This window comes from Brassica napus, chromosome C5, assembly GCF_020379485.1.
Source record: "Brassica napus cultivar Da-Ae chromosome C5, Da-Ae, whole genome shotgun sequence".
Lineage (NCBI taxonomy): Eukaryota > Viridiplantae > Streptophyta > Magnoliopsida > Brassicales > Brassicaceae > Brassica > Brassica napus.
The window spans coordinates 45,502,846-45,515,925 of record NC_063448.1 but is presented as its reverse complement, the minus strand read 5'-3'; the positions used below and the strand labels follow the sequence as shown (position 1 = coordinate 45,515,925).

Genomic DNA, 13,080 nt, shown 5'->3' with positions numbered 1-13,080 from the left:
CGCTGTCAACTATGTGTGCCAAAAGATGCAGTCTCCCTCCGTGCCAGACTTCAACTTGTTGAAGCGTATCCTACGCTATCTGAAAGGTACTCTCCCGATGGGAATCAACTTCACTCATGACACTGACTTCACTCTCAGAGCATATAGTGACAGTGACTGGGGAGGTTGCTCTTCCACTAGACGATCAACTGGAGGCTTCTGTACCTTCCTTGGTTCAAACCTTATCTCGTGGGCGTCACAGAAGCAGCCTACTGTCTCACGTAGTTCAACAGAAGCAGAGTATCGCTCGCTGTCTGAAACTGCTACGGAGCTTGCTTGGATATGTCATGTTCTCAGAGAACTAGGCATTCCACAACCAGTTACTCCAGAGCTCTATTGTGATAACCTCTCTTCCGTGCATCTCACAGCCAATCCAGCTTATCACAAACGGTCTAAGCATTTTGAGATCGACTGGCACTATGTAAGAGAACGCGTTGCTCTCGGTGTCTTAGTAGTCAAGCATGTCCCAGCTAGACTACAACTAGCCGACGTCTTCACCAAATCCTTGCCTACCGAAGCCTATCAGTCTCTCCGTTACAAATTTGGTGTCGATGATCCACCTACACAAAGTTTGAGGGGGGGGGGGTATTAGAGAAACCACACCAAAAACAATACAAGCAGAGCAAAGGCAAGTTGAAACCAAACAAAGGCGTGTACCTTTGAGTAGAGAAGAGAAGGGAAAGGTCAAGATGTATGCTGAGGATGATCAGGCCCACATGGAACTCAACAGGAAAGCTTCAGAGCCCATGACTGTGCCTGCATCACACAATCAGCAACGGTCTTCTGTCTCAGCCAAAAGCAAGGAACAAGACAAAGGGACAGCTAGCAGTACGGTAAAGGGAGCGTTCCAAATCAGGCTGTCCAATCCCTTCTCAGCCCTTGATCTAGCAACTGACACAGATGACGACATGTGTCTCAGTCATTAGGACTTTCACACTCTCCTATATATATGCTTAAGCTTGTAATATTGAACCTAGAGAGAAAAAGATAATAAAACTTACATCTCATTTTCACCAAAGTCTCATCTTCTTCACCTTGAACAAGAAGAAGAAGACAAGATAAGGTTTTTGATTTAGAGGAATGGAGATGGAGATTCGTGACTACCAGACCTCTTGATCATCACAACATCTTTTCTAATCAGAGGCTATCGTTTGCAAATGGATTAGTCTATTGGCTTACTGGGAGATGAAGAAGGATACCCATCAACACAAACCAAGCTCATAGTTTTCATATTCACACAGAAATGTTTCAAGTCACCTCAACACCACATTTTATTACCCCTGACGCCTCTGGTGACCAAATTGGTCTATGAAATTTTGACGGCCATCTGGGCATTTATGAACTCAAGGGAGATTGTAAGCAAGAGTTTTGGTGGAGGGTTGAAGAATGCGACGACAAGTGGGAGAGAATCTTCTCGGTTGATTTGAATTCTACTTCCTCTTGGTTTGGTGGTATCGTTTCACAGCCTCTCACACCTTTGTCCATTTCCAAGGGATAACAACAAGGTCTCCTCTCGCTTACCTATCACGAAAACCTTGTTTACTTTGATATTGATCCTGACTCAACTGTTTATCATTTATATTATTCTGGTTACTATGCCTTAGCTGTTCCTTATTTTCCAAGTTTATCACTTCATGCAACTTTCTATCTCTCTCTCTTTCTTTTTCTGATTCTATTAAAATGTGTTTTTTTGTTATGAAAAGAACTGGAATTTTATTATATCGCGGGAATTTAAATAAGGGCGAAATTTATACCCGTAGAATTTATAACACTGATAGAAAGAGTTTTATTATAGAGAGAAGAGAAGGTTGAGGTGTGTTTTACAACGAACGAAAACGTTCGTATATATAGATGAGAAATTCACTGTGCAAATAGTGCAGCGGGCCCCATATCTTTTATATTTTCAAACATTACGGTGGCTATGTTTTTTGACTTTCATAACACTCCCCCTTGGGGGCCGGTGTCACTATCCGCTTCCGCTTAACGTCTTTGTTGCCTCGTTAAAAACCTTTCCAGGAAAATCCAATGAGAAAAATCATAGTAAGGTAAAAAGAGTACAACTACGTAAGCTCCCCCTCGAATGAGCAGTCATAGATCCTTCTGATGACGCATTCCAATGTTGTGGATGTGTTTTCTGAATACCGAGGTAGGGAGTGATTTTGTGAAGAGGTCGGCTGCATTGTCACATGATCGAACATATCTTACTTCAATCTCTTTATTCTTCTCGAGCTCTTGAGTGTATGAAAAGAACTTCGGAGGTATATGTTTGGTTCTATCGCTTTTGATATATCCTTCCTTCGTTTGAGCAACACATGCCGCGTTATCTTCATATAGAATAGTTGGCTCCGCATTTTCGTCAATCCCACTGCTTGAACAGATGTGTCGGCTTATTGATCTTAGCCATACACATTCTCTACTTGCTTCATGGAGTGCAATGATCTCGGCGTGATTTGAAGAAGTAGCAACAAGTGTTTGCTTCTGAGAACGCCAAGATATGGCGGTGCCTCCAATTCTAAAAACATATCCTGTCTGGGATCGAGCTTTGTGTGGATCTGACAAATAACCTGCATCTGCAAAACCAATCATTTGACCTTTTGAACTTTTAGGATAAAACAAGCCTAAATCAGTTGTTCCTTGAAGGTAACGAAAGACATGTTTAATTCCACTCCAATGTCTTCGTGTAGGAGACGAACTGAATCTCGCTAAAAGATTAATGGCAAAAGATATGTCAGGTCGAGTACAATTCACAAGATACATAAGAGCTCCAATTGCACTTAAATATGGAGTTTTAGGACCAAGTATTTCTTCATTTTCCTCAGATGGTCGAAACGGATCATTTTCAACATTAAGTGATCTAACGACCATCGGGGTGCTAAGAGGAGTTGCTTTATCCATGTTAAAGCGTTTCAATACTCGTTTGGTATATGTAGACTGGGGTACAAATATACCCTTTCGAGAATGCTCAATTTGTAATCCTAGACAATATTTTGTCTGCCCGAGATCTTTCATCTCAAATTCTCCTTTCAGATAGTTTGATGCCTTTTGGATTTCGTTTCGAGTTCCAATAATATTAAGATCATCAACGTACACCGCGATTATCACAAATCCGGATGTTGTTTTCTTTATGAAAACACAAGGACATATAGGATCATTTGTGTATCCTTCTTTTGTTAAGTGTTCACTGAGACGATTATACCACATTCGTCCAGATTGTTTTAACCCATATAATGATCTTTGCAATTTTATTGCACATAACTCTTTAGGTTTGGAACTTAACGTTTCTGGCATTTTAAATCCATCTGGGATTCTCATATAGATATCAGTATCTAATGATCCATATAAATATGCCGTAACGACATCCATGAGACGCATTTCTAAATTTTCATTTGCCGCTAGGCTCATCAGGAATCTAAATGTGATTGCGTCCATAACAGGAGAATAAGTTTCCTCATAATCAATTCCTGGCCTTTGAGAGAAACCTTGGGCTACAAGACGAGCTTTGTATCTTGTAATCTCGTTTTTCTCATTTTTTTTTCGGACAAACACCCATTTGTACCCAACAGGTTTTACATCTTTGGGTGTGAGCACAATAGGTCCGAATACATTTCGTTTGTTAAGCGAATCTAGTTCGACTTGAATTGCATCTTTCCATTTTATCCAGTCATGTCTCTTTTGACATTCATATACAGACTTTGGTTCTGGATCTTCGTTTTCTTCATTTATTTCCTTTGCTAAAAGGTATGAGAAAACGTCATCAATATCATCCATCTCACGTGTATCAACTGCCGTTCCATCATTTTGTGGTATTTCAATACGAGCAGGAGTATTTGCAGCGGGTATATGTGATTTAGTTATCATTTTGGTATCAGCAAATGCATCAGGTAGCTGATTTGCTATATTTTGTAAATGCATGATACGTCGAACTTCTAGTTCTGACTGTTTCGTAGGAGGATCAAGGTGTAATAATGATGGTACACTCCATTTGATCTCTTTTCCTACTTGTTTATTGTCTCCCCCTAGAGTTGGGAATTCTTTCTCATTGAAATGACAATCGGCAAATCGTGCCGTAAACACATCACCAGTTTGTGGTTCTAGGTATCTTATTATTGATGGAGAATCATAGCCAATATATATTCCCAACCGTCTTTGCGGTCCCATCTTTGTACGTTGCGGTGGTGCTATTGGAATATAAACCGCGCAACCAAAGATTTTTAGATGAGAGATATTTGGTTCTTTTCCAAATGCTAACTGTAATGGGGAATATCTGTGGTATGCACTTGGTCTTATCCGAATTAGTGCTTCTGCATGCAGAATAGCATGTCCCCATACAGATGTTGGGAGTTTTGATCTCATGATCAATGGCCTTGCAATTAGTTGCAGCCGTTTAATTAATGATTCTGCCAAACCATTTTGTGTATGAACATGAGCAACATAATGCTCTACTTCAATCCCTGATACCATACAATAATCATTAAAAGCTTGGGATGTGAATTCACCAGCGTTATCTAATCTAACTCTTTTAATTGGATAATCTGAGAACTGTGCTCTTAATTTGATTATCTGAGTTAGAAATCTCGCAAATGCCATATTTCGAGATGATAACAAACAAACATGTGACCATCTACTCGATGCATCGATTAATACCATAAAGTAGTAGAATGGTCCACACGGTGGATGTATTGGTCCACAAATATCACCTTGGATTCTTTCCAAAAACTTTGGTGATTCTTTGTCAATTTTGGTTGGTGATGGTCTTATGATTAATTTCCCAAGAGCACACGCATCACATGTCATTTTATTACTTTGGTATATATCTTGGGTTTTTATTGAATGACCATGTGAGCTTTCAATGATTTTTCGCATCATTGTAGTGCCTGGATGACCAAGACGATCGTGCCATAATGTAACATCTTCTGGATTTCTTTTGACCACAAGATGTGATTCTATAGCATCAATATAAGTGTGATGCAATCCAGAAGGAAGTTCTGGAAATTTTTCCAGTACAAGGCCTTTGCCTGATTTTTCAGAAGTTATATATAAATACTTCTTTCCATTCTCAGTTGCAGACTGAGTGTTATACCCTTGACGGTATATATCTTTGAAACTCAACAAATTTCTCTTAGAATTTGGAGAATATAAGGCATTATCTATGGAAAACTTTGTTCCATTAGGCAACATAAAGTTTGCCTTGCCAATTCCTTCGATCAGGTCTGTAGGACCTGATATTGTGTTTATAGCCATTTTTACTGACTTTAAAGTAGAGAAATATCTGTTATCCTTCAGTATAGTGTGCGTTGTGCCACTATCTGGTATGCAAACTTCTCTACCAATTTGTTTAGTTGTTGTTCCATTTGCTTTCTTATCCATTTCTGTAACACACAGTTAATATCAATAAAGAAAATAAACTTTCATAAGTAAACATATTATGCATCAATAACAAGTACACAATAATTATACATTAGATATTTTGAAATACAACATTATTTTGAAAGTGAAATACATAATATTTTATGGCATCACTAGGCATTATTAAGCTTGATCAATACAAGCACTTCAATTATTTTGATGAGTGGCCTCGTCGAAATCTCCCATAAAGTCAGAGGATTCGAGGTATGTCGATGTTGTACTCACAAGGTGTTCATTGAGATTTACTTCCTTTGCCTTGCCTTTAATAGATTCTTGGTACAATGGGCATAGATGCCGAGGAGTTCGACATACTTGAGACCAGTGTCCCTTTGATCCACATCTGTAACAGACGTTCTCATTTTTATGAGTAGGGTTTTCTTGGGTTTCTTTCCCTTTTACCCGATCAGATCGATTCCATGTGTTGAATCCCCTTCCTCTTGGGTTGTTACTCCTTTCATGGTTGCGGTTAAATCGATAACCACGACCACGACCAAAACCACGATTGTGACCACGGCCACGACCACGCCCACGATAGGAATAATTTCCTTTTTCCGGATTTTTTATATCCGTTGCATTTGCCTCAGGAAATGCTTTGGTTCCCGTGGGTCGGGCATTGTGGTTTTTAATGAGGAGTTCATTATTTCTCTCCGCTATTATAAGCGCCACAGCGAGTTCAGAGAACCTCGTATACCCACAATTTCTATATTGTTCTTGTAGAACATAATGATTTTTGTGGAACGTTTGGTAAGTTTTCTCGAGCATTTCTGCTTCCGAGACAGGCTTACCGCAATAATCTAATTGCGCCGCTATTCTCAATATAGCGGAATTGTACGTTTCCACTTTTTCAAAATCTTGAAATCGTAGATTTTTCCACTCATCGAGTGCATGGGGGAGAGTAATTTTCTTTTGGTTATCAAACCTCTCCTTCAGAGCTTTCCAAAGATCTAAGGGATCTTTGGTTCTCGCATAATCATGCGTAAGATTTTCATCTAGATGCCTTCTCAGAAATATCACGGCCTTAGCTTTTCATGAGAGGTTGATATATTGCCGTCTTTTATTGTTCCGAGTATTTCCTCGGAATCTAGATGAAGCTCCATGTTTGTAACCCATGCCGTGTAGTTTGTCCCAGTTACTTCCAATGCCGGAAACTGAAGTTTCTCGATTTTTGCCATTTGTATTTCTAAAGCACATAAATAAAAATTATTAGAATATTATTAATATTAAAAGGAACCGTTTACATTGATCATGCAAGCAATTACAAGGAGAAGCGATGTAAAGAAAATTAAACCGATATTCATCTTAAATTCACTTGGAGTAAATTCTCCAACGAATAAACCATAAATAGAAACACAAATAAAAATGGCACATAAAAACAAAAGTGCGCGAATCATCTTTCTTGAAATGAGAAATCGGAGGAGAGCGATTTGAAATTTTTGAGAGAAGATGAAATGTTTTGGATGATGAAATGGAGTGAAAATGAGTTGTATTTATAGATGAAAAATACTGTTCATGACCGTTGGAGAAAGGGGAAATTTTTGAAAAAAAATTCTTTGTGACCGTTGGTGTTAAATCGAGTGCACTAAAAATCAGTCTGAAAATATCGTATTAAACAGTCAATCAAATCTATAAAATTTCATAAAAGTAAAAATTATGGCAATGAAATATTTATGTTATGATAACAAATCATGCGACGGCTCAGCCGATCAATGCAGAGTAATAAATAAATTATACGGCGGCTCGGCCGACCATTTAATAATAAACAGAATATAAGGCGGCTCGGCCGACCAATAAATAATAAACAGAATATAAGGCGGCTCGGCCGACCAATAAATAATAAACAGAATATAAGGCGGCTCGGCCGACCAATAAATAAATTAAATTACTAGTAAATAATATAGGCGGTATTCCGGCCATTATAACATGATATAAATAATAGTAGAGGCGGTATACCGACTATTATAACAGGGTATAAATGATACAAATAAATTTTACCGAATCGCAGAGTGATCGTGCTGATAACGTGTTATGAAAAGAACTGGAATTTTATTATATCGCGGGAATTTAAATAAGGGCGAAATTTATACCCGTAGAATTTATAACACTGATAGAAAGAGTTTTATTATAGAGAGAAGAGAAGGTTGAGGTGTGTTTTACAACGAACGAAAACGTTCGTATATATAGAAGAGAAATTCACTGTGCAAATAGTGCAGCGGGCCCCATATCTTTTATATTTTCAAACATTACGGTGGCTGTGTTTTTTGACTTTCATAACATTTTTGTATTTAAGTTATGCAGTGACCACTTGTTGTTTTCTTTTTACTGATTTGTACGGACAATCTATATACCACATTATTTGTCGTTGGGATGTAATCTTAATGGCCGCAAGTTATTATCAAGCTTTACAGTTCTGTTCTTTTTACTGATTTGTGATTGGTTAGAGACTTAACTCCCAAGCTTTACAGCTCTCTCACACTACAACAACTCCCAGAGCAATGATAAAAGTCCCAAGTCTCCAACCTAACTCACACCCTAACCAACTCTTCTGATTCACTGTTTTCCCTTGATGGTGATAATCCCGGACACCAACGTATTAACAGAACCGCTCTTTTCACTGATTTGTGACAGAGGCAAGGTAGAAACTGGAGGCGGTTATAGGAGAGAACCCTAGTGGCTTCGTTGCGTCCCCACTGATTTGTTACGATGTGGGATACTAAAGGAGGACTCGATTGCGGAAGAAGATGACAGTGGGATGCCTCTGGAGACTGTGAGAAATCGAGGCGAGGGACGCGGTGGAGAATCGTAGGAGAGAGTGAGGGAGAAGAGAAGAGTAGCTGTGATTCTGATGGATTAGAGAAGAATGGAGTAACTGATTCTTCGGGGCTTGTGGTTGCTTATTTTATTTAATAAGGCCCATTAAAAAGAGCAAATATGGGATGTATCGTTGTAGCCCAATTCGGCCCAAAACTTATTGAATTGAACACATGTAAAAACAAGTTAACTAAAGGATTATAGCTTCATCCATATGTCAGACTCAGGTTCCATTCGAGTAAGAACACTTAAGAGTTTTGGTGAATTTACATGAGGAGGGTGTCAACCAAGGGCAAAAAGGAAGAATGATGTAAATAATTAACGGCTAGTTTAAAAAAATTGAATTTTAAATTTTAAGCTTGGGTTTAACTAACGGCTACTTTAGGTGTGAGCGGTTTGTGAATAAATAGAGAGAGATGGATAGTATCCTCATATAAAGTTGGAGGCTTTATGCCTTTTATTTTTTTTTGTTCTAACTTTTTGCAAACTTGTCCCTGTTTACACAAACGTGTGTCATCTTTCGAAATAGTTATGGTAAAAATTGCTTACCATGGAAGAGTTGCAATCTTTGAGGCTGAATATTATCTTATATAATTATTTATTAGCTAGTGTAGGTTTCTTATGTTCATATGTACACATAAAGATATATGATGTTTGAAGGTTTAAAGTCATGTTCTGTTTCTTTCACTCACTGTGTTCATATGTTGTTTCTCTGCAGTATGGGAGTTACCAACCAGGAAGAGGAAGCAGAATGTGTTCAATGCTTCGGTGAGGATGAGATCAGGACCGAATCCAGCTTATCAGTCTACGTTTAGCATGATATCTTACACGACAATACAGGGACACTTCAAGTTTAACCTCTATGAGAGTAATCCTGCTAGTGTCAGATACGACAGTCTATCTCGATAGCTGCGAAGTTAAAGGTAATACAAACAATAACACTACTTAGGTACTTTCCCTTCTCTATTCACAAACATCCACTAACCATCAAAATTGACCCTTTTAAAACAAGAAAACAACTTTTTGTGGGGTAGATTGATTACCTGAAGAGAAGCCCAAACCGCTACAAGAAGAGGAACTGTTGTAATTCTTACTTAAAAGTTTGTTTATCACTTTCTCTGACTCTGTTTTTGTTGTGCAAGAGTTTTTTTTTTTTTTTTGAAAAAGGCTTTACTATTAAAATGCAGGAGAATAAAAAGGTTTTAACAGAGTATACACCAGTAGGCTAAGTAGCCTTTACATATCAAAAGATGCAAACTTGAATCAGAATCTAGTATGGAAAGGAGTTTAGCTCGAGAACCACAACTGGAGAAGAGAGGAGGAGAATTTAGGCATGTCTGGCCTTAAGCTCGAAATCCTGTTTTTAACCGTCAGCTTAATTTGAGCAATCAGACCTTCTAGAGCAGTAAAGAGAGCATTATGAAGTCGGTTGTTCCGCTCCCTCCAGAGAGTGTATAGCGTTGCCTGCCAGCAAAGAAGAAGGAGAGTTTTGTGGACCTTGTTTGATGTGTGGCTGTTAAGTTGTGGGAGGAGATTAATCCACTGCCTGGCTGAAGTAAAACCACACTTAGCTGCTATCACCTTCCAGATTTCCCAAGTAAAGCTGCATTCAAAGTAGCAATGAGCAATGGACTCATCAACAACATTACAATAAAGACACCGTGGGTCTGTTTGCAGGCCCCAACTCAGCACTCTATCTCGGGTAGGGCATCTGTTTCTGACCATTAACCAGACTAGAAACATTTGTTTAGGTATCCCACCTGAGAACCATACTTCTCTGTGCCACGAAACTGTTGGAACAGAAGGGCGAAGCAGGTCGTATAGCGCCCCTGTGCGGAACTTGTTTTGTCTTAGATTTCCAGCCCACCATTCCAGTTCATCATTGTAATCATTTAGAGTCAGGGTAGAGAGATAAGAGATAACCTCAACCTGCCGATCAGACCGTGCATTTGGGAGGGTCCAAGCACCGTTTTCCCATAGTTCAGCGAGAGTAGCGTCTTTTGCTACCGGGAAACGCAATGAGCCCTCATTACTCAGGTACTGTGATAGTTTTCCATATGGAGACCAGTTCGAAGACCAGAAGTATGTGGTTTCACCGTTGTGAACTTGCTTCTTTATCCAAGGATAGACCAACTCCCTAGCGTCCAGAAGCTTGTTCACTAGCCAAGAGTGTTTATGTCTCGTGTTGATAACCCAAAACAATTCAATGTTCCCATCAAGGATTTCAGCTCGGAACCACGAGGACCAGATAGATTGCTTAGCGAAGAAAAGCAGCCAGATCATTTTAATTGCACACGCCATGTTCCAAGCATCTAAATTCCTGAGGCCTAGTCCTCCTTCTTCTTTCGAGTGGCAGCAAGATTCCCAAGACACCTTCGCAGAAGCAGTAGCCGTAATGTCTCCCTTCCAAAGGAACTTTGCACACAGAGAATCGATTTCGCGGGTGATAGCCTTGGGGATGATGCAAGAAATGGTCTAGAAGTTTGTAATCCCATTAATGACAGAAGTTACCAATTGCAGTCTACCCGCGTACGTTAGTTTCTTAACAGTCCAACACCGCAACTTGGCTTTTATCGACTGGAGAAGGGGAGCACACTATGGAAGTGAGATTTTTTTGGTGTGCAAAGGGACCCCTAGGTACCGTATTGGGAGCATGCCACTTGAAAGGCCCGTCAGTAGCTTGATGTTCTCTACCTCCGCATCAGTCATCCCTGCTGCAAATAGGGAAGTTTTCTGAATACTAACGGCCAGCCCCGATCTCTCCTCAAAGTCTTTTAAAACACTTAAGATGGCCTGAACAGAAGAGAGTGAACCATCTGAAAATATTAAGAGATCATCAGCAAACGAAAGGTGGGTAAGCTTGGTTTTCCCGCAGCGAGGGTGGTATTGGAAGAGTCCTGAGACCGCAGCTCTTTCAAGCGCTAGTGAGAGGCAGTTCATGACCAAAACAAATAGATAGGGGGAGAGACGATCCCCTTGCCTAAGCCCCCGTTTCCCTTTGAAGTACCCATAAGTAGACCCATTGAAAGCAACCGAATATGAAGGGGTGCACACACAAGCTTCAAGCCAGCGAATAAGAACCTCCGGTATGTTGTAACTACGCAGACAAGCAAAGAGGAACTCCCATCTGACTGTATCGAACGCTTTTGCAATGTCGACTTTGATGGTGATCCTCTTTTGTCCTCCCTTTCTATGATACCCTTGGACAATCTCCGAAGCAAGCAACGTGTTTTCGATCAAAAGTCTACCCTGGACGAATGCAGTTTGATTTGGCAGTATGAATGTCGGTAAAATCAGCTTTAGTCTCTTTACAAGAAGCCTTGAGATAGTCTTATATGTAGTGTTGCAGCACGAGATGGGCCTAAAGTCAGCGATGAACGTAGCTCCCAGATTCTTTGGTACCAAGGTCAGGATAGTGGCATTTGTGGACCGAGGCATGAAGCAGGAGATGAAAACATTTGATATAGCCTGCAGTACCTCTGATGCAACGATTGGCCAGGCAGAGTTGAAGAAAGCGGAGGTGAAACCATCAGGTCCCGGGGACTTGCGGGGGTTGAGCTTTTTCAGCACATTTGTGATTTCAGCAGGCAAAGGAGGAGTGGACATTAGCTGACGGTGGTGATCTCAGTAGGAAAGAGAGTGGAGAGCTTGTAGCCAATTGTATGAAGCAGTTATAGTGGGCAGTAGTTCAGGGGCCAAAATAGCTTCGAAATGAGAGATGGCAGTTGAGCTTATAAGATCAGGGTCAGTGATAACAGAGCCATCAAGCAGGGAGATTGATCTGATGGAGTTTTGAGAAGCACGAGCAGCCGCGATGCTCTGATAGAAGGGAGTGTTATGATCACCAAGTCTCAGCCAATTAACCCTTGATTTTTTCTGAAAGAAAGACTCCTCGATTCCCCTAAGGAAATAGTATTTTTCTTGGAGCTCTCTCTCCTCATTGAACAGATCTGTTGTTGGATTTGCTATTGCTTGTACCTGCACCAATTTCAACAAACTATTAGCCTCACACACTCTTTTTTGAATATCAGAGAAGCTCTCTTTATGAAGTGTTTTAAGAGGGCGTTTGATATTTTTTAATTTGCAACCCAGCAAAGAGAGATCTGATGCGGTGCTTCCGGCTAGAGTCCACGCTGCCTCAGTCGAAGATAGGAATTTAGGGTGGCTAGTAAGGTGGTTGAAGAATTTGAATGGCTTAGTACCAGAGGCTGGGAGAGGGTAGGCTAGGTTTATAACACAAGGGGAGTGGTCTGAGAATTCATGGGGGAGGACGGTAGCAATGCTGTTTGGGAAGGCTCTGATCCAGTTAGTATTCACCATTGCTCGGTCTAGCTTTTTGGTGACAGGGTTTTGAGGACACTTATTGGTCCAAGTGCGCGAGTTTCCTTGGAAGCGCATGTCCTCAACACCTAAGTCGAAGAGAAAATCTCTTAACTCCACCATATCAGCCGTGAGGTGATTCACTGCAGGAGATGAGTGCTCAGCGTGGTGAATAATTTGGTTTAGATCTCCTCCTATCAACCAACTCTGGTCCTCCAAGTAATAGGTCTGTTGAACTTCAAGTAAGCCATCCTAAAGCTTAAGTCTTTCTTCTCGGACGTTTGAAGCGATCTAACTGGCCAGTTTGGAGTGTGACTTTACAGGTGATAGATTGGCTGGTTTGGTGTATTTCTTGGACCGTGGCAGGAGGCTTCCAGATGATGATAACTCTTACATCCTCATCTGTGTTATGGTTTGAGATGTAGCTCCATCCCGGACAAAAAGTAGATAGTAACCGATTCAAGTTTGGTTCTTTTATGTGGGTCTCCAAAAGAGCACCTATAAATG

The 13,080-nt window shown here is 40.3% G+C and overlaps 2 protein-coding genes and 1 pseudogene across 2 annotated transcripts; 1 reads left to right on the top strand and 2 right to left on the bottom strand.

Moving 5' to 3' along the window:
* The first annotated feature begins 728 nt into the window (after window positions 1-728).
* LOC106436031 lies at window positions 729-2,072 on the top strand (annotated as a pseudogene).
* A 7,468-nt stretch (window positions 2,073-9,540) lies between these two features.
* Window positions 9,541-11,859, bottom strand: LOC111206198. Its single transcript, XM_022702581.1, has 2 exons — window positions 10,948-11,859; window positions 9,541-10,728 (listed from the first exon to the last, which is right to left on the bottom strand). The coding sequence occupies exons 1-2, from the start codon at window positions 11,857-11,859 to the stop codon at window positions 9,541-9,543; spliced, it is 2,100 nt and encodes a 699-aa protein (XP_022558302.1).
* Window positions 11,860-11,877: 18 nt separating this feature from the next.
* On the bottom strand, window positions 11,878-12,696 carry LOC106436032. Its single transcript, XM_013876989.1, has one exon. It carries the CDS (start codon window positions 12,694-12,696, stop codon window positions 11,878-11,880), a length of 819 nt encoding a protein of 272 aa, XP_013732443.1.
* Between the last annotated feature and the right edge of the window lie 384 nt (window positions 12,697-13,080).

Coding starts and splice junctions, on each gene's coding strand:
- LOC111206198 (XM_022702581.1), bottom strand. CDS start 11,859: ATGTCCACTCCTCCTTTGCCTGCTGAAATCACAAATGTGCTGAAAAAG. Junction 10,729..10,947: donor CAGGGATGACTGATGCGGAG/GTAGAGAACATC, acceptor ACAAACTTCTAG/ACCATTTCTTGCATCATCCC.
- LOC106436032 (XM_013876989.1), bottom strand. CDS start 12,696: ATGGTGGAGTTAAGAGATTTTCTCTTCGACTTAGGTGTTGAGGACATG.